Genomic DNA, 21,880 nt, shown 5'->3' with positions numbered 1-21,880 from the left:
TAAGTTACAAATGACACAACCATAACACAAATCATTTCAAACTGCACCAACCAACTTCAAGGCTCCAGTGAATATTCAAGACAGTAGAGCTGATGGGTTAAGAGGCACTTAATAAAGTGCATCTGCTGAGCAAACGTTGAAAGCTTGAAATAATCTCATAGTTGGCAAAGTTATACAAGCAGCGAACTCCAGCTATTAGCAAGACGGTGGGACTGGGGCTGACTCACACACGCTCAGAAACATGTGCTTCTCCTCTTCATCTGGATAAACATGATTCTTTCTGTGCTGCTGTTCCTTGAGCAAAATAAAATTCTTACAGCTACCAGCGTGCCTACTTCAAGTCTCACTCGTGGGACGGAAGGAATGAAGGAACAGACAGCAAAAACTTACTGACAAACAAAAGCCTTAAGTGAAACCGCCTGGTTTCCTTGCTGGGGTGATAGGAATTTTTTGTTTTTAATTATGCAACCAATACGTGTTCTTTGTAGAAAAACTGGAATGCACATAAAAGAATCTACATTCCCAGGACAATTACAATAATAACAGCAGCAACCAGGGTGAATGGTAGGTACTGCCCCCATTTATGACATGCCTGGGCTGTCAGATCTGTTCTCCGCCTCGTTGTCTGGAATCCTGACATGGGGGCACTTTTACTGAAAGGAACAAAGTGGAAGGATTAAGAATACAGGATTAAAGCAGGGACCAACTGTCTGGGTTGACATCCTGGTTCGACCCCTGCGTAAGCACAGGACTGAACCTCTCCAACCTCAGTTTCCTCATCTGTAAAATGGGAATCACAACAGAATTCACCCCAGGGGATTGGTGTGAGAATTAAATTGAAAACTGCACACAAAACATTTCAGCACAGTGCCTGGCAAAACAGTAAGCATTCAGTGTCACTCTATTTTGACAGGTGATGAAACAATTTGGCAAGGGTCAGTTACGCACCCAGGATCACAAATGGATGAGCATTAGTACTGGCCATTAACCTAACTGCTTCCAAGTCACAGGAGTAGGTAGCTGTTTTGTAATCAACAGAGGACCTCAATAAACAGGAAAGCAACAAAATATTCCCTGCCTTGTATTTTAATGATATCAATTATCAATTTCTTGACTCTGAACCAGTTACATAATTTGCAGGACCTAGAGAAAAATGAAAATGCTAGGGTCCTAATTTTTCTAAAAAAGTTAAGAATTTCAAGATGATAACAGCAGAGCTTTAAACCAAGCACGAGGTACTTCTGCACACAGGGTCCTGTCCAACTGCCCTTGAAGCCAGGCACATCTCCACTCCTTCAATGGCCAGGATTCAGGATCAAAATTGGATTGCGTGGCAATGACAGTCAAGTCTCCATGGTCAAGATGTTCTTTTTGAATACACTTCAGCTACCCCAGCCCAAGAGAAAACAGAATCCTGCGGAATGATCTACAGTGATAACCCCAATAACAAAAGCAAAACCAAATAATTAGCAAAGATGAATGTTTTTTCTTGACCTCCTTAGCAGTCAAAGGCATTAAAAGACCAATTTACTCCAGGACAACCTGCTGCAAAATTTTAATTTTCTAATCGCAAACGTTCTTAATGTTTTTCAAGGTAAGAGGCACAGAGAACTTTTCGATGAACATTTCTGTCACCGTTTGCAGGAGAAAGAGATAATTCATCCGTGCCACACTGTAAGTTACAAACCAAGACTCTGTTCTTCTCAAACAAGTTTTTCTAAAAAGAAAGACTGCACTTCATTTAAACTTCTTTCTTCCCCTCCCATGAACAGGAAGCCTGCTCTTTTCAGAAATCAGTATTGAACATGTGTGTGGTTTAATGACAGTGATGAACCTCTCCATTAAATAGGATTTTGGTTTTGTGACTTTCCTGGTACTGTACCTCAATATTTCGCAAGAAGCTGGGTGGCCCCAATACTGAGGAATGCAGATGCAAAATGCAGCAGACCTAAAAGCAGGACTGTCCGGTCATTTTTAAAGTGTCCAAGGTGAGACTTAAAACTGAGAGCAAAATGATGGAGGATTCCCTCTGAGCCACGTCTAGTTAGAGAACGGGAATTAAATCTTATGGTACACCGAGATGCCTAACGGTGAATCATTTACTCTGGGGGCATGATCTAATTAAGAGCAATGATTCTTACAACGAAAGCTTATTCTGTCTGGACAGAGAATTTAAAATGAAAAAAGGGCGACTTCTGACTTCCAGTGGGCGCTCAACAGACTTAAAGAAGGCAGGGTACAAGAACATGCTTAGCAGTAACTGTTCATCAAATGGGGTGGTGTTGACCTTGCTCAGTGTTTGCCAACCAAAAGAGTACCAATGCTCCTTTTCCTCTAAAATTTCTTGACAATGACAGCATCGAAGTTGAGCCATTCAAAACCCAGAACTTTAGCCCAGTGGATAAAATGAAGTCAAGAACAATTATACCAAATAATTACAAATCCTTATCCTAACTGCTAAGTCTGTTAGCTTGTAACTTGAGGGTACCAATACCTCCCAGAACTGCTGGGATACCTTTAAGACAGAGTTTCTCAAGCAAAAATGCTACTGATATTTTGGGACAGATAAATCTTAGTTGGGGAGAAAGGGTGTCATACACTTGTGCATTATAGAATACTGAACAGCATCCCTGGCCTCTACCCACTAGATTCCAGTGGCACCCACTCCCCACTTGTAATGACGAAAAATGTCTCCATGAATTACCAGATGTGTGGGATGGGGGAATGAAGTCAGCTCCAACTGAAAACCATTGCTCCTAACAATGGCAATAAATAAAAGACAAGCAATCAAAGCACTTTAGAATACCAAGTGATTTTAAGGATGCTGTGCACCAGTGATTCTCAAACTTTAGTATATATCAGCCTCCCTGGGGAGCTTGCTAAAATGCTGATTCCTGGGCCTCCCCCAGACCTATGGATAATTGTCAAGCACCAGGTTTGCCTACATCGGTATCAACACTCCCATTCTACAAATCAGTGGATGTGGGCCAGCGAGGGAAAATGCCTTGCCCAAGGTCACAGGGCAGGTTAGAACCTGGACTTCAAACCCAACCAAGCCCTTCCTTATAAAAAGGATGGGTGGGGTGAGAGGTGTGTGTGGCTCATACATTTCGGGAAGAGGCAGGCCTAAATGGTTAAGATCCCGCGCGAGGGAGTCCGCGGGCCAGAGTTAAAATCCCGGCTTGGTATTTATTAGGTGAGCGTCCTTGTGTCAGGCACATAATCTCTGAGAGCCTCAGTTTCCTTCTCTGTCAAATGTAATAATAGTACCCACCTCCCAGGGTTGTTGGAAAGGCTAAGAGAGATAATGTACAGAAAACCCTCGGCACAGGGCCTGGCACACATTAAGCACTCAACACATGTCCTGTTATTGTTATTATTATTGTCCGACGACTGCAGAATGGAAGAGGTCTGCGCGGCCCCGAGGACAGAGGGCTGGAGATGGGCTCAGCGAGGCGATACGACCCCCGACTCCCCCCTCCTCTCGCCGGGGCGGACCCCCGCCCTGCCCCTCACCTGGCCCCGCAGCTCCTTCTCCAGCTGCCGGTAGTCGTTGTTCCAGACCAGGAGGTGTAAGGGGAAGTGGCCGCTGGCGTCGCGGGCCGAAGACATGGCGAGGAGGCCGCAGCCGGGCCCGCACCGCCCGCTTGCCAAGCCTCGGCCCCGGCGGGGTCTCCGGCGCCCGTCCGGCCGCCCGCCCCGCGGCCGGCGAGCGAAAGAACCAGACGAGCGAGCGAGGGGCGCGGTACTCGGCTGCGCGGCCGAGCGGGCCGGGTGCGGGGCGCGCGGGAGGTCGGGGGTCGCGGGCCGGGTCGGGGACGGGGTCGGCCGCGCCCACCCCGCGCCCCGCCGCGCTCCCGCCCGCGCTGACAGCTCCCGAACCGAGTTCTGCGGGCCGAACTGCCCCAAACAGGGAAGTGCGGAGAGCGAGCCACCGCGCGCCGCGGCGGGGGAAGGCAAGGCCAGCCACCCGGCCCGAGGCCCGCCCGATCCCACCCACCTCCAGCCCCACACCGAGAAACACAGTGTAACGACCCAAACAGAGCTAAAGCTCTCTCGTTTAGCTCACGATCTCTGCGTGGGAAACCCGGTCTAGTCTTCATCAGCCCCTTTCCCCCTGCTCCAGTTGTCTCATATGGTTCGGTCCACAACTGGGCCTCTTCCATCCGCTCTGCGGCCGGGGGTGACCCGAGGAGCCTGGACCAAACCATTCCAGCCACTGACTCCCTTGCAGCCTTTTTGGACCTGGGCAGATGCTCCCATAATTGGTCGGGAGCCATTTTGGAAGTGGGCAACACTGAACAATTGTCAAGGGGGAATGATAAACCCCGGAGAAGTGACATTAAATAGCTCCATAGGGGGATGATTCTGTCTCAGAGTTTCTCAACTTTGGCATGTTTTGAACCACAATTTTTTTTTCCTGTTCTGGTGTTCTGGCAGCTCCAATTTTTTATTTTTTACTTTCAAAAATTTTTATACAATTTTTAAAGCTTACTTTCTGTTTACAGTTATGCAATACTGACAATATTCCCCATGTTGTACAATATATCCTTGAGCCTATCTTAAACCCAATAGTTAGTGCCTCTCCCTCTCCCACCCCTATATTGCCCCTCTCCTCCCTCCTCATGGGTAACCACTAGATTGTTTTCTGTATCTGAATCTGCTTTTTTGTTATGTTCACTAGTTTGTTGTATTTTTTAGATTCCACATATAAATGATATCATACAGTATTTGTCTTTGTCTGACTGACTTGACTTAGCATAATGCCCTCCAAGTCTATCCAAGTCTATCTGCAGTGAAAAAGCTTTTAAGTTTAAGTAGGTCCCATTTGTTCATTTTTGCTTTTATTTCCTTTACTTTACGAGATGGATCCAAAAAAAATACCACTGTGATTTATGTCAAAGAGGGTTCTGCCTATGTTTTCTTCTAGAAGTTTTAGAGTAGACCTTACATTTAGGTCTTAAATCCATTTTTACTTTATTTGTGTAAATAGTGTCAGAGAATGTTCTAATTTCATTGATTTACATGTAACTGTCTGGTTTTCCAGCACCACTTGTTGAACAGATTGTCTTTCCTCCACTGTATATTCTTGCCTTTACTGTCATAGAGTAATTAATCATACGTGTGTGGGTTTATTTTTGGGCTCTCTATTCTGTTCCATTGGCCTATGTATCTGGTTTTGTGACAGTATCATACTGTTTTGATTACTGTAGCTTTGAGTATAGCGTGAAGTCAGGGAGCATGATTCCTCCAGCTCTTCTTTCTCAAGATTGTTTTGGCTATTCACGGTCTTTTGTGTTTCCACATCAAATTTAAAACTATTTGTTCTAGTTCCGTGAAAAATGCCATTGGTAATTTGATAGGGATTGCACTAAATCTGTAGATTGCCTTGGGTAGTATGGTCATTTTAACAATATTGATTCTTTCAATCCGAGAACACAGTATATCTTTCCATCTATTTGTGTTGTATTCAGTTTCTTTCAGTGTCTTACAGTTTTCAGAGTACAGGTTTTCTGCTTCCTTGGGTAGGTTTATTTCTAGGTATTTTATTTTTGATGCAATGGTAAATGGTATTGTTTCCTTAACTTCTTTTTCTGAGACTTCATTGTTAGTGTATAAAAATGCAATTTTTGTATATTTCTGTATATTAATTTTGTATCCTGCAACTTTACCAAATTCACTGATGAGCTCTTGTTGTTTTCTGGTGGCATCTTTAGGACTTTCTTTGGATGGTATCATGTCATGTGCAATAGTGACAGTTTTACTTCTATTCAATAATACATTAAAGGGCTCATACATCATGATCAAGTAAATCCCAAGATTTACCCAGGGATGCAAGAATTTTTCAATAGCCACAAATCAATCAATGTAATATACCACATTAACAAATTGAAGAAAAATCATATGATCATCCTAATAGATACAGAAAAAGCTTTTGATAAAATTCAACACACATGTGTGATAAAAACTCTCCAGAAAGGAGGCATAGAGGGGACATACTTCAACATAATAAAGGCCATATATGACAACCCTACAGCTAGCATCATAGTCAACAGTGAAAAGCTAAAACATTTCCTCTAAGATCATGAATAAGATAAGAATGTTCACTCTGGGAACTTTTATTCAGCATAGTTTTGGAAGTCCTAGCCACAGCAATCAGAGAAAAAAAAAATAAGAAGACTCCAAATTGAAAAGGAGGATGTAAACCACATAGTTCTTTCTGCGGGGCTTGTCCTGTACTTTGTAGAATGTTGAGCAGCATCCCTGGCCTTTCTATCAACTGGATGCTGGTAATACTCCCCCCCCAAAATGTCTCCAGACATTGCCAAATGTCCCCTGGAGGAGAAGAATCACCTCTAGTTGAGAAGTACTGTTCTATCTGAACTACAAGCTGAGTTATGATTCAAAGTTACCTAAGGTGGTGGTTTATTCCGTATATGAGTGTCATTTATTTTTGAAGCCTGCCATTTGAATTTGGGGTTATGGCTGAAAGAATTAATAGATAATAGTTAGACTCGATCACAGTTGGCTTGATATTAAGTTCATTCTTTGGGTTTCAACCTAAGATACTATAGCTCCTTGATTCAACAAAGAACCAAGTCAGTTTACAGCTACTCACCAGCCTGAGCTTTCTGCACAGATGTCTACAACTAGACTACATAGCTGGGTGAAGTTATTTAATGCATTCTGAAAGCATATCCTCTGCTTGTGCACATTCAGCTTTTCAGATGCCTGCAACAACAGCTGTTTAAGAATCCTAGCCTAATCCATTCTCCACACATGTTGACTCCAGAAGACTTGTGTCTGTGAGCCAAAACAGGATGCAGGAGCATCAGGGTGGCACCCAGAGGCTCTCACTGTGGAATGTGTGGGAATTGTGTGGTTATGTCCTCACCACCCCACATGTTTATAAAAATGGAAAGATGAACCAAAGACCAGGACCTCTGAGACCTCTTCCAGGACTTTCTATCCTTTCAGAAGACTTGTGCAATTTAACCTTCTTTCTCTTCATGTTCCATGTTTATTGAACATCTCTCTTAATTCCCTAGTTGGAAAACTCCACAGCAGCTGCTCACAGAGTACCTAAAGTCAAAACAATACCTGGCCATAATAGGCATCGAGTATTTGCTAAATGGAGATTATAGTTGTGTTCATATATACCACACACAGTATTCATTAGCATTAGGGTCACATCTCTGCTCTCCTTCACACTGATTAAACTCATTTCATTGTGTTTATCTCACAGTACCCTGTAAATTAGGTTATCTATTCTTATCCTCAAAATAACAAAAAAAAGTTGATTAGAAAATAATAGTAATATCAAGTTCCAATAATAATAAGGGCTACTATTATTGAGGGCTTACTGTGGGGTAGGCATACCACACTATTCTGTAAATTATTCCATTTGTCCTTAGCCAGATAGTAAATATTTAGCTTTGCATGTCATTATATGAGTTTTGTTAAATATTCTTTGTCTTCTCCTTTTTCTTCTTTACAACCTTTAAAAATGTAAAAATCATTTTTTAGGTAGCAGGCTATACAAAAGCAAAGTGTGGGCTAGAGGTTTATCTCCATCTTGCAGAGGAGATTAAAACTGTAGCATAAAAAAGAACTAACATATCCCTATTTTACGTAATTTATTGTAGACCTAGTGCAGTTGAATGTAAGCTCCATAAGGAGAGGAAATTCTGTCTTGGCTCACTGTTCTTTCTCCAGTGCCTGGAACCAGTGTGGAGTATAGCAGATGTTCAACAAACAGTTGTTTATACAGAAAGGAATAAATAAACGAACTTGGCCAAATTTATGCTAAATGACTTCACTGTTGATCGCCTCAGGAAGGTTGTGGCTGCAGACTTCTGGTAACAACGCTTTGCTGCTTCCCCTAATATTAAGCGAATGTCCCCGAGAGGCAGAACCAAATTCAAGGAGATTTGAAAGTAGGTCAGAAGATACCTGCCCTCACCCAAGATGGCGACAAGGCAGCGTGCCCTCTCGGGTCACATGACCTGCCGTCACCGAAGGGCACCTCCCCGCGCATGCGTGCTGCGCGGCGGCTGCGAGGCGCTGAGGGGAGAGGCGCCTCCGCCAGCGCCGCCGCGGGGACCCGTTAGAGCGGAAGCGCCGCCGTCGCCGCCTTCGCTGTCCCGGGGCCCCAGGTTCCCGGCAGGTGGGAGGCGGGAGCCATGTCGAAGCGGCTCCGGAGCAGCGAAGTGTGCGCTGACTGCAGCGGGCCGGGTGAGTCGCACCGGCCAGGCCCGCTCCCCTCAGCTCTCTGAGCCGGGACCCCTGCCCCGGGGCCGCCCCCTCGGGCCGGGCGGGTCCCGGCGGTCGAGCTCTGCACCCCGTGCCTTGGGTCGCGGCAGGGAGGAACCGGGGCAGCCTGGGGGCAGGACCCGTCCCGGGCCTGTCAGAGCGGGGCGGGCAGGGGGCCGCCGCCCTCCCGCCCCTCCCTTCGCTCTCTTCCCTCTCGTCCCCTCTGTCCCAGGCCGGGCGGGGAGGTGGCGGGGTCGCGGCCGCTTTCCCAACAGGAAAGGGCTTGGGCAATCCACAGGAAGGCCAATTACAGAAGTAAAATTCGCGAGCGTTCCCCCAGCTGCGGCCCCCGAGGCTGCAGGTGTCATCACCACTCCCCACAGCTACCCAGACCCCCATCCCCAGAGGGTGCCCTGCCGGGATGGTGCTTCCCTCCACTGAGACTCGCCAGGGGACCCCCATGGATGATTTCCCCGCTCTGGATACCCACTCCACCGGGGAGAATCTCCAGGATGTTGGGGTCTTGCAAACGCATCCAGCATCTAGGAGGCAGGGCTTCTTGTCAAGTTCTGGGATCTGAACGGCCTGACTTCAAACTAGATTTTTGCCTCTGGGTGACCTTGGGCTGGTGACTTCGTTTGACCAAGCCTTGATTTCCTCATTTTTCCGATGGGGATCATCCGGAGTACCGTGCTCAGTGTTAGGGACGATTCGTTGAATAGTCTTAGGATCATCACAACTAAGGTGTTTTTGGGGTTGGGTGCTTTTTTTTTTTCTTTTTTGTACAGAACCTTTACTATCCCTTAAAGCTATAGTTGAATTTCTAAATCATACATTAATTACAGCTTACAGAACAAACGCACACACACCAAAATCACTAGCAGGTAGACCCATTTGGGCGTTCAGGCAGTATCGGCCTGTGGGCGCATTGGAAGGCCAAAACCATGCGTCGTTTTCAGATCTAGAGTTCAGATCCGTCTGAGCAGTTGGAACTAAATTGACAGATCCTTATGCTGTTTTTAGTGGTGGATTTATCTGCTTTGAGTTTGAAGTGATTCCAAAGGTAAGGTGGTTTCTTTGGCCTAATAGTGTCCAGTAAACAATCTTAATGAAGTCATTGAACACCAGTGTTTTTGCAACTGTTCCAAACTTCATCTTGTCATGTGAAAGCAGAGACTGATTTTAAATCGTACTATGATAACTCACACCTTATGTGGTTATTTCATGGCCTGTATTATGTAGGTGGGGTTGCCAGTTTCCTTTGAAGATAGGGAGATGGGTGGAGGAGTTTAAAAAGAGTTGTTTTAGAAACCAAGGTGGTGTGTTATACAAACTCCATCGTATTCTCTGAAAATGTTATTTGTTCCACTTCCTTATTGTCTCGCCTGTTTCTGGTTGAACTTTCTGTGATGTTTGATTCACATGAATCTAGATTCAGACTTCCTCTTGAAATGCATTTTTTTGCTTCTCAGTGGATGGTTATGGGGCAAAGGAAAACTTACCTCCACTGGCACCCTAAATACTGCCTCCTGCTTCTGCAGCGTTCTGTGCATTTCAGAACATTTTCTCTTCCATTGTATCATTTTAGTTGTTGTCTCATATGCCTAATCTACAGAGACTTGAGTCACTTCCTTCCTGTTTTGAATATAATTAGGCTACCTTGAAATGTTCTGTGAACTTGAGCAGCTGGGAATTTGTGCTGCCTTTTTTCTGCAAAGCCCCAGTGAGTTACCGTTAGGGTTCGAGATTCCTTTGAGATTCTGAAGAATGCTAAGGCCTTCTCCCCAGAAAATGCACACGTACTTACTCTTTCACTCAGAATCTACGTTAAGGCTTCTCAGTGGGTTCGCAGATTTTTCTGAAGCCCGTTTGTTGTGTTCCGGGACCCCAGGTTTAGAAGCCCTGGCATAAAACTCTCAGATAAACTGGAAGGGGTTCACCCAGCCTCAGTCATACAAACTCGATTTGGATTTTACAGTGTTGTTAACATTCTAATATTCTATCCATGGGATTCTGATTCATGATGTTAAGGTGATTAATGGAGACTCTATTAAATTCTTGCTATCTTGTTCCTCTTTAACTTCCTCCAAGAAAATTGTGAATCCTCTGAATGATACGGGAAAACCAAAGCTGATCTTCAAAACAAATTTTGTGTGTATGTGTGTGAGTGTGATTAGTAGCAGGACTGTTAGCAAAAAGCAAAGCTGTTGTATGTTTGTAGGGATCCTTCATCTTGATGCTTCCAATCTTTGCTTTTTAGAATGGCATAGTGGTACTTTATTTCCTAGCACAAATTTAATTAACTATGATCACATTTTAGTAAACAGTTTACTTTTCTTTTAAATGACTCTAGTTCATATCCTACTCTGAGTTCAACTACCTGAAAACCCCACTGAGATTTTTCGCTGTAGTAACACAGTGTTCATGTGAAACGTTCCAGGTTATAGCAGCGGACGCTACTGAGAACTTAACCATATGCAAGGAACTCTACTTACTCTTTGTATCCTCACTCCCCTAACGTGTGTTGTTCTTTCCCTTTGATCCATGATGAGGACCCTCAAAGAGGTAACTCGCTGAGATCATTATGCAAGAAGTGACAGAGTTGAGGTTCAAACCCAGAACCGCTTGTCTCCAGAGTCAACCCTCTTAACCACTACATTCTCTGACTCCCAGGATTTGTCTTTGAATGAAATCCCATAACTTTTCATTATATGGTTGGAAGGGGTTTGAATAAACTGTTAAAAATGGTAAAGATAGTGTACATGCATTTTAGAGATTTTTGTGGACATCGAAGAATTTTTAAATACAACCCTTAAGCCAGGCAGTTTGAGCGGCACCTATTGTCACCCCCTGGTGAGTGCTGAAATGTAGGTCTGTCTTTATGTCGAGCTTCTAAAGATTCAGTTTACCTTCCACTGTCAGTTATTCTTACTGCTTACCGAGTGTGAATTATTCCTCGTTTCAAAGGAAGTCTAATGAAGCTCTGTGGGACTTCACAGGAAAAAAAGTACTGTGCACACACCAAAAATAGTAGTCATTTGTATTTTACATCTTTGCCTCTGTGAAGCCACTGTTCTTTCAGATCAGTTGCAAGACTGGACTCAGCAGTTTATTTAAAACAACTAAGGGATGTCACAGCACGTTTCCTAGTGGAGGAGGCCAGGTTTCCCAGTCAGTCTTCAGAGCAGTTTGCAGTTGTGTTGCATGCAGCTTCCTGCTAAGCCCAGAGGCATGTAGCTGTGTAGCAGGGAATTAGGGTAGCAGTCTTTTCACCCTTCACTTCACATGATGCGATGTGGACTGTTGACTGACATAGTTATGTCACCTTGCCGTCTGTGGAGATGGATTTGAAATGATTGATCTGAACCCTCTCAATTGGCTCCTCTTACAATGAATGAAAGAACCCACGCCCGAGATGGCAGATCACATGAGGGCTGCAGGTTGTGGCCCTGAACAAGAAAGGAGATAACTGCTTTTTGAGTGCTTCAACTCCTGTTTTCAGTCTCAATTAACATTGTACCCCCAGCCAAGACAGGTGGCATCATCAGAGAAGCTCACCAGCCTGATATGTTGACTAGCATACTAAGACTTAAGACAGCAAAAATGTCTTGTTTTTCTGAAAAACCAAACCTCGGTCATCTTTTGCCATCTGGCAGTATACTGGCCACCTGGTATCCGTGCCACTGATTTCATCCTTCTTTCCAGATCCTTCCTGGGCATCAGTAAACAGGGGAACTTTTATATGCGATGAGTGCTGTAGTGTCCATCGGAGCCTTGGGCGCCACATCTCTCAAGTAAGGCATCTTAAACACACACCGTGGCCTCCAACATTGCTTCAGGTAAAGGCTAAGACTTCTCCTGCTTTCTAATTTAAGCTTTTAGCAACTGAAATTATAGTTCTTAAATCTTACAGAAGTGTTTGCATCATGATTGAGTAGAGGTGCCATGCTTATCAATGTGATACATAAGTATTGAATTCATCATTTAAGATTTTTTTCCCTCCTAATGTAAATCTTGTCTTAAAAGCTTGATTATAGGTAGACAATCATTAAAATTTCTTGCTAATGTTTCGCTGCTGACTTTCTAGAATGTCACCAGAAATTGTTTTTAAAACAGTCCGTCTTTTCTGATGAATGTTTCTGAAAGTGATTGCCTTAGAAACTGTTCATTAAATTTCCTGCTTTGGTAGAAGCATGGACTGGGATTCCTTGGACATTTCTGAAACATCTGATTTAAGTTTTCTTAAGGTTCTTATAACTAGTTAGAGACTCAATTAAATTAACATGTTTTGATTAAATGCCTAACACTCTGCTAAGTGTTAAAGTGGGCTCTTTGTTTTATTTGGGGCCCATTGTCATGTCACCTGTACTTCTATTTTGGGGGACACATTCTTCAAGTTCTACTAGAACTGAGACTTAAGCATGTGTTTTGCCTTCATTTGTCTTGGGCACATGTTTTACTGAATCTGAGGCAGCTGCACAAAATGTCTCTTAAACTTGCCTGTATGAAGCAAGGGATCAGATAAAGTGAGTTTTGATCTCTGATATGACAGTATCTCCAGTAATGTAAAAAACAGACAGGGCCATGTCAGGAGTTGTGCTTTGAGATGAAACTGGGAGATACAGTTTATGAAAAGTTTTTGCTCAGAAGTTTCTAGCAACTCATTCTCATGTGAAAGTGGTTGCTTACTGCTCCCAGATTGTATGGAATACAGATTATATCATAGGATCTGAATGAAGTTGAGAAATGAGTAATTTAAAATGCCTGAGTTGGGAGGAGGGTATAGTTTAGTGGTAGAGTGCATGCTTAGCATGCACGAGGTCCTGGGTTCAATCCTCAGTACCTCCATTTAATAAATAAATAAATATTTCCAGATTTCTAAGAAAAAAATTTTAAACTAAAATGCCAGAATTGACCTAAGACAACAAGTCCCAGAGTCTGGCATGTGAACCGCCAGTGGTACTCAAGATGGATGTAGGTAATACTCAAATATTTACTTTAATGGTTGCAAAAAACTCTCACTAGCACATCAAATTATAATTGCTAGTGTGAGTTTTAGAAAGTAGATTTAAAGAAGAATACTAAGTGGATAGTCTAGATGGTACATGGCTTGTTAAGAATCTTGAACATAGTGTTTGGATCATCAGACTGGGGAAATCCTAAACTGTCTGAGTACTCTTCACAACCTGTAAGAAAAATATAATCAAACCCACTGAGGTCTTCAGGTATCCTCCTGGTCAGACCTGAGTCCTGCAGACAGGTTGATCTTTCTCATTCTAAAATCAGGAAGGAATGATGGGTATCATATCCCAGTCATGCTATTGTTTGTGGTGGGGCTTTGTTGTCCCAGTTTAGTCACTGATTCCCGCTGGCTATTTCTGGAAAGAAATTGAAGTGTGATTTTTATACTGCTTGGTTTTAGATGGTTGAAACCTTGTATAATAATGGTGCTAATTCCATATGGGAGCATTCTTTGCTGGACCCTGCCTCTATCATGAGTGGAAGACGCAAAGCTAATCCGCAGGATAAAGTACAGTGAGTGGAATGTTTATAAATACTCCTATTTCTTCGTCACCCATGGGGCCCACTGAAAGGAGTGCAGCTGTTCTTGACCCGCCTCCACAGGGGCAGCACAGGAGGTGGTCACCCCGACTGTGCATTGAGTTCTTTGCTGTTAGACATGCAGAGGGAGGCTAGGCACAGGACCATCTCTTTTGCGTGGTAACCCAAGCACAAGTCATGGTTTCTCATGGTTTAAGGCTAAGGCTTGGTAGCTGTTAATGTAATCAGATTTGAGCTTAGATGCTCAAACAACAGGCAGTCAGACCAGAAATCTGGGTTCTGAACTCCAGGCTGCCTGATGCCTCACCTACAGGATGGGCTGAAGAGCTGCTTCCTCCCAGCGTTGCTAGGTCAATTAAGCAAATTACACAGAGTAGAAAGATGCTATAAAAAGCAGGTATTCTGCAGTCCTGGCCATTATAATGACTAATGTATGTTTTCAGACTTCAGATCTTAGCACACTGCTGAAACTTAACTTCAGTATTGTTCATTTTATTTTCAAGTGGGGGATGTGGGCCACTTCCTCTTCTTCTTACAGTGAAAGAATGGGGAATGTCGTATCTGAACTGTGAGTGAACTGTTTTCTTTTTTTGTTTTCGAACCAGTCCTAATAAAGCAGAATTCATCAGAGCCAAGTATCAGATGTTAGCATTTGTCCACCGCTTGCCCTGCCGGGATGATGATAGCGTGACTGCCAAAGACCTTAGTAAGGTGGGTCACACCTTTTAAAATCCCTAAAATTGCTGGATGAAACAGCAAGTTGTCTGGTTTGAAAAAAAAAAAAACTTAAAGAAAAACAAAACAAAACTTTTTTCTGCATACTAAGTAATTAATAACAGCTTTTATTTTTGCAGTTGGCTTCTTTAATCTTAATACAGATGGCAGCCGTTCATGTTAGTGGAGGTACAAGGGGCAAAGAGGAAAAAAAGAATCTGGAAAGCTATTTGTGTTTTTCAGATACGGCTCTAAAATTGTGTTTCTATACGTTTTTTGGTTTGCTTAGCTTTGAAATGGGAGCCATCTCAACGTTTATTTCTAGGAGGGACTGGAAGGTTTGTAGGACTTCTTCAGGTTCCTAGGTTGCACAATGAGTGGGCTCTTCAGGAAGCAGGGTGTGACTCAGAGCTGTAGTACAGGGGATGGCTTATTACACTTGCAAAATGAGTAGATGTTTTTCTTTACGTGGGCCTTTGCATGGGTTTTTTTTTTTTTTTTGGCCTTTGCATGTTTTTGAGAGATGCCATGAAAATGTCCATCTTTATTTTCAAAGCACTGCTTTTGGCAAATACTCACACACAGAATAGGCACTCACAATTTAGAATTTTAAACTTTCAGAAATGTGTATGATGGTTGCTTCCATTCATTAGTAAGATTTGGTATGTGTGTTTTTTTTTTAATACAGTTTAAAAAAAGTAATTGATTAAAAAAAAATAAGACTTGGATACAGATGTTAGAGTAGATTTCTCCATTCCTATATAAAGGGTTACTGTATTTGGGGCAGTTCTAGGTTAGGCTTGAAGGAAGGCAGCTCATCTTCTGAATGTGTAAGAGCTTTTCTGCGATGGTACAGAACTTGGCATACTGCAGGCCTGTCTGTCACCCTGAAAGGCTTCATTAAATCGTCGTATACAAGGCTAGGAACAGTGCTGTGGAGAGGTGTGGTATAAGGCAGAATCCTGTGGTTTACACAGTACAGGATGCGACACCCTGAAGCCTTAGGTTTGATAACAGCAACGAACGGCAATAATAGTAATAGCAGCTGTATTCTTCGAGCATTTCCTACGTTCCAGGCTCCGTATGTATCGTTGACTCCTTTCAGTAACCTTATGAGTAGCGGGCATTATTATCATTTGAGATGAAGAAAGTGAGGTTCAGATTGCTTAAAGAACTTCCTAGCGGTCACACAGCTTGAAGGGTATATGGTTTGAAATTCAGGTCTATCAGACTTGAGAGCCATGCTCAGCCACCTCTTCACAGCGCCTCTCACTCAAGATCTGGTTGTGCCACTGAAACGAAAGCGTGCATTTGGGCAGGTCAGCCTCTGCAGCCCTAGTTTCCTCATCAGTAAAATGGGCCTGACCCCCGCCTTAGAGCCCTGGGGTGGTTGTGACCAATAAGGGAGAGACTGTTTCATCCCCCATAACTAAGCTAAATACAGATTATGAACTACTGCTGTGAACATATATTACAGTGGTCTGCCAGCTGCTCTAGTACATCATTCTTTACGCTTTTAACAAACATTCTTTCTTGTTTGTGTGTTTTTCAGCAACTCCATTCAAGCGTGAGAACAGGGAATCTTGAAACCTGTTTGAGGCTGTTATCTTTAGGAGCACAAGCCAACTTTTTTCACCCTGTAAGAAAGCATGAACTGATTCAGATATTAAATTGAACCTTAATCGGTTGTATTCATGTAGCCCTTCATTTACTTAGTTTGCTTTTTAAAGTACACTTTTTACTAATGATTCTTAGGAGAAAGGAAACACCCCACTCCACGTTGCCTCCAAAGCAGGGCAGATTTTACAAGCAGAATTACTGGCAGTGTATGGAGCCGACCCAGGCACACAGGATGCTAGTGGGAAAACTCCTGTTGATTATGCCAGGTAAGAGACTAGACTCTTGTCACCTCCCTCTGTTTGGGCTTATGTATGTTGTATGCAATTCATTGCTAAGTGGCTAAATTGTGTACGATTAACATGTAACTCCTTTTAAGATTTACGCTATTATTATTCTGCAGATGAAGACATTTCAGACACATAGGATCTTAGAACCAAGCAAAGTCAGGGAAGGTAGAACCAGTAACCAGCATGCTTTGCTTCCAGTCTTTCACATAATCCTTTCTAACACAGTGGTATTTGAGACATAGTTGGAGTCCAAGTCAAGTATAAAGAATCACAGAACCTACTTCTCAGTTTTTTAATACTTTCAGTCATTACATGAACTTAGAAACAAATCTGTACGATAGATATGTGATTAAACAAGTATAGTAAGATGTTAATGGCAGGATTTAAGTAGTGGACATCTAGGTGCTGACTGTAAAATTCTTTAAATTTTTCTTTGAAAATTTTGGCTGTGAAATGCTGGGGGAAAAAATAAATCCACAAGATCAGTCTTGAATATTGTTCAAGTGATAGAGGATGGATCATGTTTCCTTCTTTCTCCAGATTAACTGTGTTAACTGCAGAGAACTATATATACTTTGCTCTGCAGAGGATAAAATGGCTGAAATGACAAAATTCTGCCCTCCTCGAATTTACTCTCTCATGGAGGAGAGGATTCATACATGCATGTGAGAGTTAAATGAGGCGAGATAATGTAGGACTCATTACCAGAATGGGTACATATACAGGATTTCTCCACTGTGGCCCGGATCATTAGGAAATGTCTTTAGGTGGTCTTGGAAGAGTAGGTTGGATTTAGTTGTGTGAAGAGAAGCTAAGTTATTCCAGGTGGGAAAAAGGACATGGGTCAAGTTCAGGAGGGAGGGATGGACAGGGCATGTTGGGCACAGCAGGGGACCTGACTGGGTAGAGCGGAGTGTGTCAGGAGTAATAAGAGCTAAGGTATTGAGGAATACAGTATTTCATCAGGTCTAACACTCCCCTGATTATACGGGTCATCATTATTTCATGCACCACTAAAAAAGAAAAACTCAGCCAATTAAATGATGGTGTATCGTCAACTGTAGGATACTCCTGACGTCACAGATGTTAAAAAATGAGAAAGAAGTCAAAGATTGGAGACTAGGTAGAGAACTGGTAGGTTGGAGAATATTTTGTAGTGCCTTGTTTATGGGAAAAGAAACTGGCAGAAACCAGATTTCATCTTTTAAGAGGAAGAGAGCCCTCAGTAAATGATACTTACTATTATTTGGAGCTTCCTCTCATACTTTGCATGTAGTAGCCTCTCTGTTTAATGATTTATTTGTATACCTTGTTACTAACAGGATTTCAAGCAGCTTAAGTATTTGTTTCAAAGGCAAACTTAATATTTTCCATTATGGAAATTGAAGACAAGGAGATAAGAGCTAGCTACGCATTAGATTGGTCTGTCACTGCCTGAATTGAAGACCCTGAGGTGGTTACTGAACTCTCATCTAGAAGTCAGACTGGGTGCATGAGAAGCATCTGGTGGGGAGGACCTTTTTCAAAATATTTTGATGTCCACACTCAATCCCATCCTTACTGACTCAGAATTTCCAAGGGTGGGTCCTGGACATCTGTATATTTCTTAAAACACTCTAGTTAAAAATTTTAAGAACCTCTACTCTAGACCATTGATTAATCTTATTTTCGACTTCATTAGATGAAGTTATTTTTTATCCCTCTCATAAGTCCTTGGATTCTTTATTAAATATTCTGTCTTCTAAATTAATAAAGGGAAGGGAGAAGTTGAGATTGTGAAAACAGTTTTATAAAGGTGGGACTCAAAGTAGACCTTGACAGATTACCTCATACAAAAAGGTTGATTACTCTTAGAAGTCACATTTGCTAAATCACTCAGGTATCTCAGGGGACGTCTCTGTACTTTCCTATTCCAGAGCCGGTGGCCAGCAAGCATTATAAATGGTCCTTTGTTTTCTCTTGGTAGGCAAGGAGGGCACCATGAGCTGGCAGAACGCCTTGTAGAAATACAGTACGAGCTGACTGACAGACTAGCCTTCTATCTCTGTGGCAGGAAACCAGGTGAGTGAAAGGACAGCCGCCCCTCCGCACCTCCGCTTGGTCAGTCTCCGGAAAAACAAGTTGGGGCACTATTATTTATGACCTGTGCTCTAAGGTTTCCTTGGGAACATTGTGAATAAGGATTTCTCTTTGAAATGATAACTATAGCATTTTCAGTTATGTGTCAAATATGTAAAATCGGTCACATCTTGAATTTTAGTTTTTAAAACTTCAGCTCTGCAGTAGGGACTGTTTCAAGAATCAAAGAACCAAAACTGAATATGCACCACAGTTCTTGTCCATAATGGGAGTAGGAATGGAAATGCAGAGCAGTAACTTTCGTAGTTATTTGAAGAATTCCGCTATCTAAGGAATGGGGAAAAGTCAAAAAGTGAACTTTACTGATAACCAGCTTTGTTCGTGAGGTACAACTGGAGTCAGCAAACCATGATCCGTAGGTCAGATCAACCTATCACCTGTTTTTTTTTAAATAAGTGTTTATTGCAAGATAGCCATACCCATATTACACATTGCCCATGGCTCCTTTGGCATGTAGCAGCAGAGTTGAGTAGGTTGAGAGGTTGCAACAGAGACCATATGGCCACAAGGCCTAAAATACTTACTTTCTGGCCCTTTACAGGGGTTTGTCAACCCCTGATGTAGAGTATCTACGTACATGTATACAGTGGTTCTCCACCCTGGTTGTACAATAGAGTTACGAGCCCCTAGTGTGGTTCCAGTTCCCAGTGAGATGGAGTTTAAGCACACCTTTCCATGTCTCTTCTGCTGAACACAATTAAAACCCTGGACCAAATGCATTGAGTGGCCATCTGAGGACTCTAACAGGTGGATTAGGGAGCTTAAAGTGCTACCAGGCTGGTGGTAAGTGTCCTATTTATTTTACTTCTAATCTGGCCTCCTGGACAGCCCCAAACCTGGAACTGCATATCAGGTGCGAAGAATTCTTCTCTGTCTGGTCTGAGGAGCAGGAAATGGGACTCCAGGACAGAGAGTCAGGGAACTCCCTGGAGGTTTTTTCTCCCTTTTCCTCCAGTTTCCCTCATCCTGGCCCCTAGGCAGTCCTTGGCTTCAATAGTGGCAACAGCAGTGGTCACACACAGGTGCCTAAATCTCTGACCAAGAACCTGAAGGGAATCCTGATTGCTTTTGTTTTTTCCTCAGTTCTCTCACCACTTGGCCCAGGAGGCAGAACCTAATCTGATCAGTTGCCTGTTAAAACAAAATATTAACATTCCCCATAGGATTTAAGGAAGACTCCCAAAGTCTCCACAACATAATATGCATAATGTCCAGGATACCATCCATAATTACTTGACATATGAAGAACCAGGAAAATCCCAAAGACTTGCAAGGAGAAAGGTAGTCAGCTGGTGTCAACCCCAGATGACTCAGATGTTAGAATTATCAGACAAAGATTTTAAAGCAGATAGTAAGATCATGCTCTAAGAAGTAAGCGTGAACATTCTTCAAACAAATAGAAAGACTCAGCAGAGAAAGGGAGATACAGAAAAGAACAAAATAGAAATGTTAGAACTAAAAAAAAAAAAAACAGTAACTAAAATTTTCAAACTCACTGTATGGGCTTAATAGCAGATGGAGATGAGAAGGAGTAGAGTCAGTGAATTGAAAATAGATCACTACAAATAATCCAGTTTGAGCAAGAGAGAAAAAAGAGTGGGATAAAAAAGAAACTGAGAAGAGCCTTAGGGACCTATGGGACAAAATCAGAAGGTCACTTTTATATCATCAGACTCCCAGAAAGAGATCAGAATGTGGTGCAGAAAAAATATTTGAAGAAATATTGGCCAAACGCTCTAAATTTGGCAAAAGAGATAAATTTACAATTCAAGAAGCTCAGAGAACTCCAAACAGGATAAACACAAAGAAGTCATCACTCAGATACATCAAAATCAAACTGCAAAAGAACCAAGAAAGAAAACATCTTGAAAGCAGCCAAGGAAAAAAAATGACATACACCATATAAAATGATAATTATTTGAACGACTGGATTTCTCATCGGAAACCATGGAGATGAAAAGGAAGTAGAATGGTATTTTTTTAAGTGCTGAAGAAAAATAACTACCAACTCAGAGCTCCATTTCCAGTGAAAATAACCTCCAGGAATGAAGACAAAATGAAGACATTTTAAGATGAAAGAAAGTGAGAGAATTAGTTGCTCTACCAGAAATGCTAAAGAAAGTTCTGTGGGTGGAAGGGAGTTGATACCAGAGGGAATCTTGGAACTTCAGGAATGAAGGAGCAACAGTAATGATAAATATCTGGATAAATGTAATAGACTGTGTGTCTTCTTAAGTTTTTAGGATATATATGACAATTTAAAGCAAAAGTTATATCATTGTCTGGTGAGGTTTTCAGCGTATGTCAGTGTAATACATGTGACAATCACAACAGAAAGGGGAGAGGGTAAAAGAAATATGGAAGTAAAAAAATCTGCATTCTTCTTAAAATGGTAAAATATTATTTCTAAGTAGATTGTAAAAAGTTATATTTATAAGAATCCCCAGCACAACCATTCAAAGACTATGCAGTGATACCTGGTCAGAAACGCTAGAGATAAATTAAAATGGAATGTTAAAAACTACCCAAATAATCAAAAGATATTTTGATTCAAGAAAAGAGAGGAAAGAGAGGAACAAAAAATAAAACCCAAAGAGAAACTAAATAATAAAATCATAGACTTAAATCCAAATATAACAATAATTACATTAAATGTTAATGATCTAAATGCACCATTTAAAAGCACAAGGTGTCCGAATGGAATTAAAAAACAAGCCCTAACTGTATGCCGTGTCCAGGAAACCTACTTTAAATATATATTATAGGTAAATTAAAAATCAGAAAGGTGTAAAATAATACTAAGTAAAAGAAAGCTGAAGTGGCTATATTAATATCAAACAAAGTAGACTTCAAAGCAAAGAAAATTAGCAGGGATAGAGAGGGACACAACACGATAATTAAAAGGGTCAACTCACCAAGAAGACACAACAGTTCTAAGTGGGGATACACCCAGCAAGAGCTTTAAAATACACGGATCAAATCTGCTAGAACTGAAAGGAGAAAAGGCCAAGTCCACAATTGTTGTTGGAGACTCAGTGGTCCTCATTTAGTAATAGACAGAACCAGGGGTAGAAGACCAGCAAGGATGTTGAACTGAAACCAAGCCACCAACCAACTGCACCTGATTGACAATTTACAGCATCTTCCACCTAACAGCACCAGAACATACGTTCCTTTCAAGTACGCGGTTGAACATTCACCAAGATAGATCATATGGTGGGCCATAAGAAAAGAACCTTAGCCAATCAATCTAAACGAGTTAAAGTCCTATAAAGTATATTCTCTGACCATGATGGAATTAAACT

At 42.2% G+C, this 21,880-nt stretch overlaps 2 protein-coding genes across 14 annotated transcripts in view; one reads left to right on the top strand and one right to left on the bottom strand.

The window, feature by feature from the left end:
- ANKRD13A (ankyrin repeat domain 13A) overlaps positions 1-3,919 on the bottom strand; it is a 29,744-nt gene extending 25,825 nt beyond the window's left edge. Inside the window, exon 1 of one of the 2 annotated variants that reach the window (XM_006204773.3) lies at positions 3,517-3,919. In XM_006204773.3, coding sequence (XP_006204835.1) covers positions 3,517-3,612 — 96 coding nt within the window. In that variant the 5' untranslated portion in view covers positions 3,613-3,919. The remainder of the gene's footprint in view (positions 1-3,516) is intronic. The other variant, XM_072953235.1, reaches the window with a different exon arrangement.
- Positions 3,920-8,038: 4,119 nt separating this feature from the next.
- GIT2 (GIT ArfGAP 2) overlaps positions 8,039-21,880 on the top strand; it is a 46,731-nt gene continuing 32,889 nt past the window's right edge. For 11 of the 12 annotated variants that reach the window (XM_072953602.1, XM_072953598.1, XM_072953603.1 and 8 more), the window contains exons 1-7: positions 8,052-8,235; positions 11,959-12,092; positions 13,676-13,788; positions 14,421-14,526; positions 16,082-16,168; positions 16,285-16,415; positions 18,403-18,497. In XM_072953602.1, the coding sequence (XP_072809703.1) occupies positions 8,184-8,235; positions 11,959-12,092; positions 13,676-13,788; positions 14,421-14,526; positions 16,082-16,168; positions 16,285-16,415; positions 18,403-18,497 (718 nt within the window). In that variant the 5' untranslated portion in view covers positions 8,052-8,183. Of the gene's footprint in view, positions 8,236-11,958; positions 12,093-13,675; positions 13,789-14,420; positions 14,527-16,081; positions 16,169-16,284; positions 16,416-18,402; positions 18,498-21,880 lie in introns of all 12 variants that reach the window. The other variant, XM_072953605.1, reaches the window with a different exon arrangement.

The sequence above is a fragment of the Vicugna pacos genome, chromosome 32 (assembly GCF_048564905.1).
Source record: "Vicugna pacos chromosome 32, VicPac4, whole genome shotgun sequence".
NCBI classification, from domain to species: domain Eukaryota; kingdom Metazoa; phylum Chordata; class Mammalia; order Artiodactyla; family Camelidae; genus Vicugna; species Vicugna pacos.
This window is presented reverse-complemented; position numbering and strand designations above follow the sequence as displayed.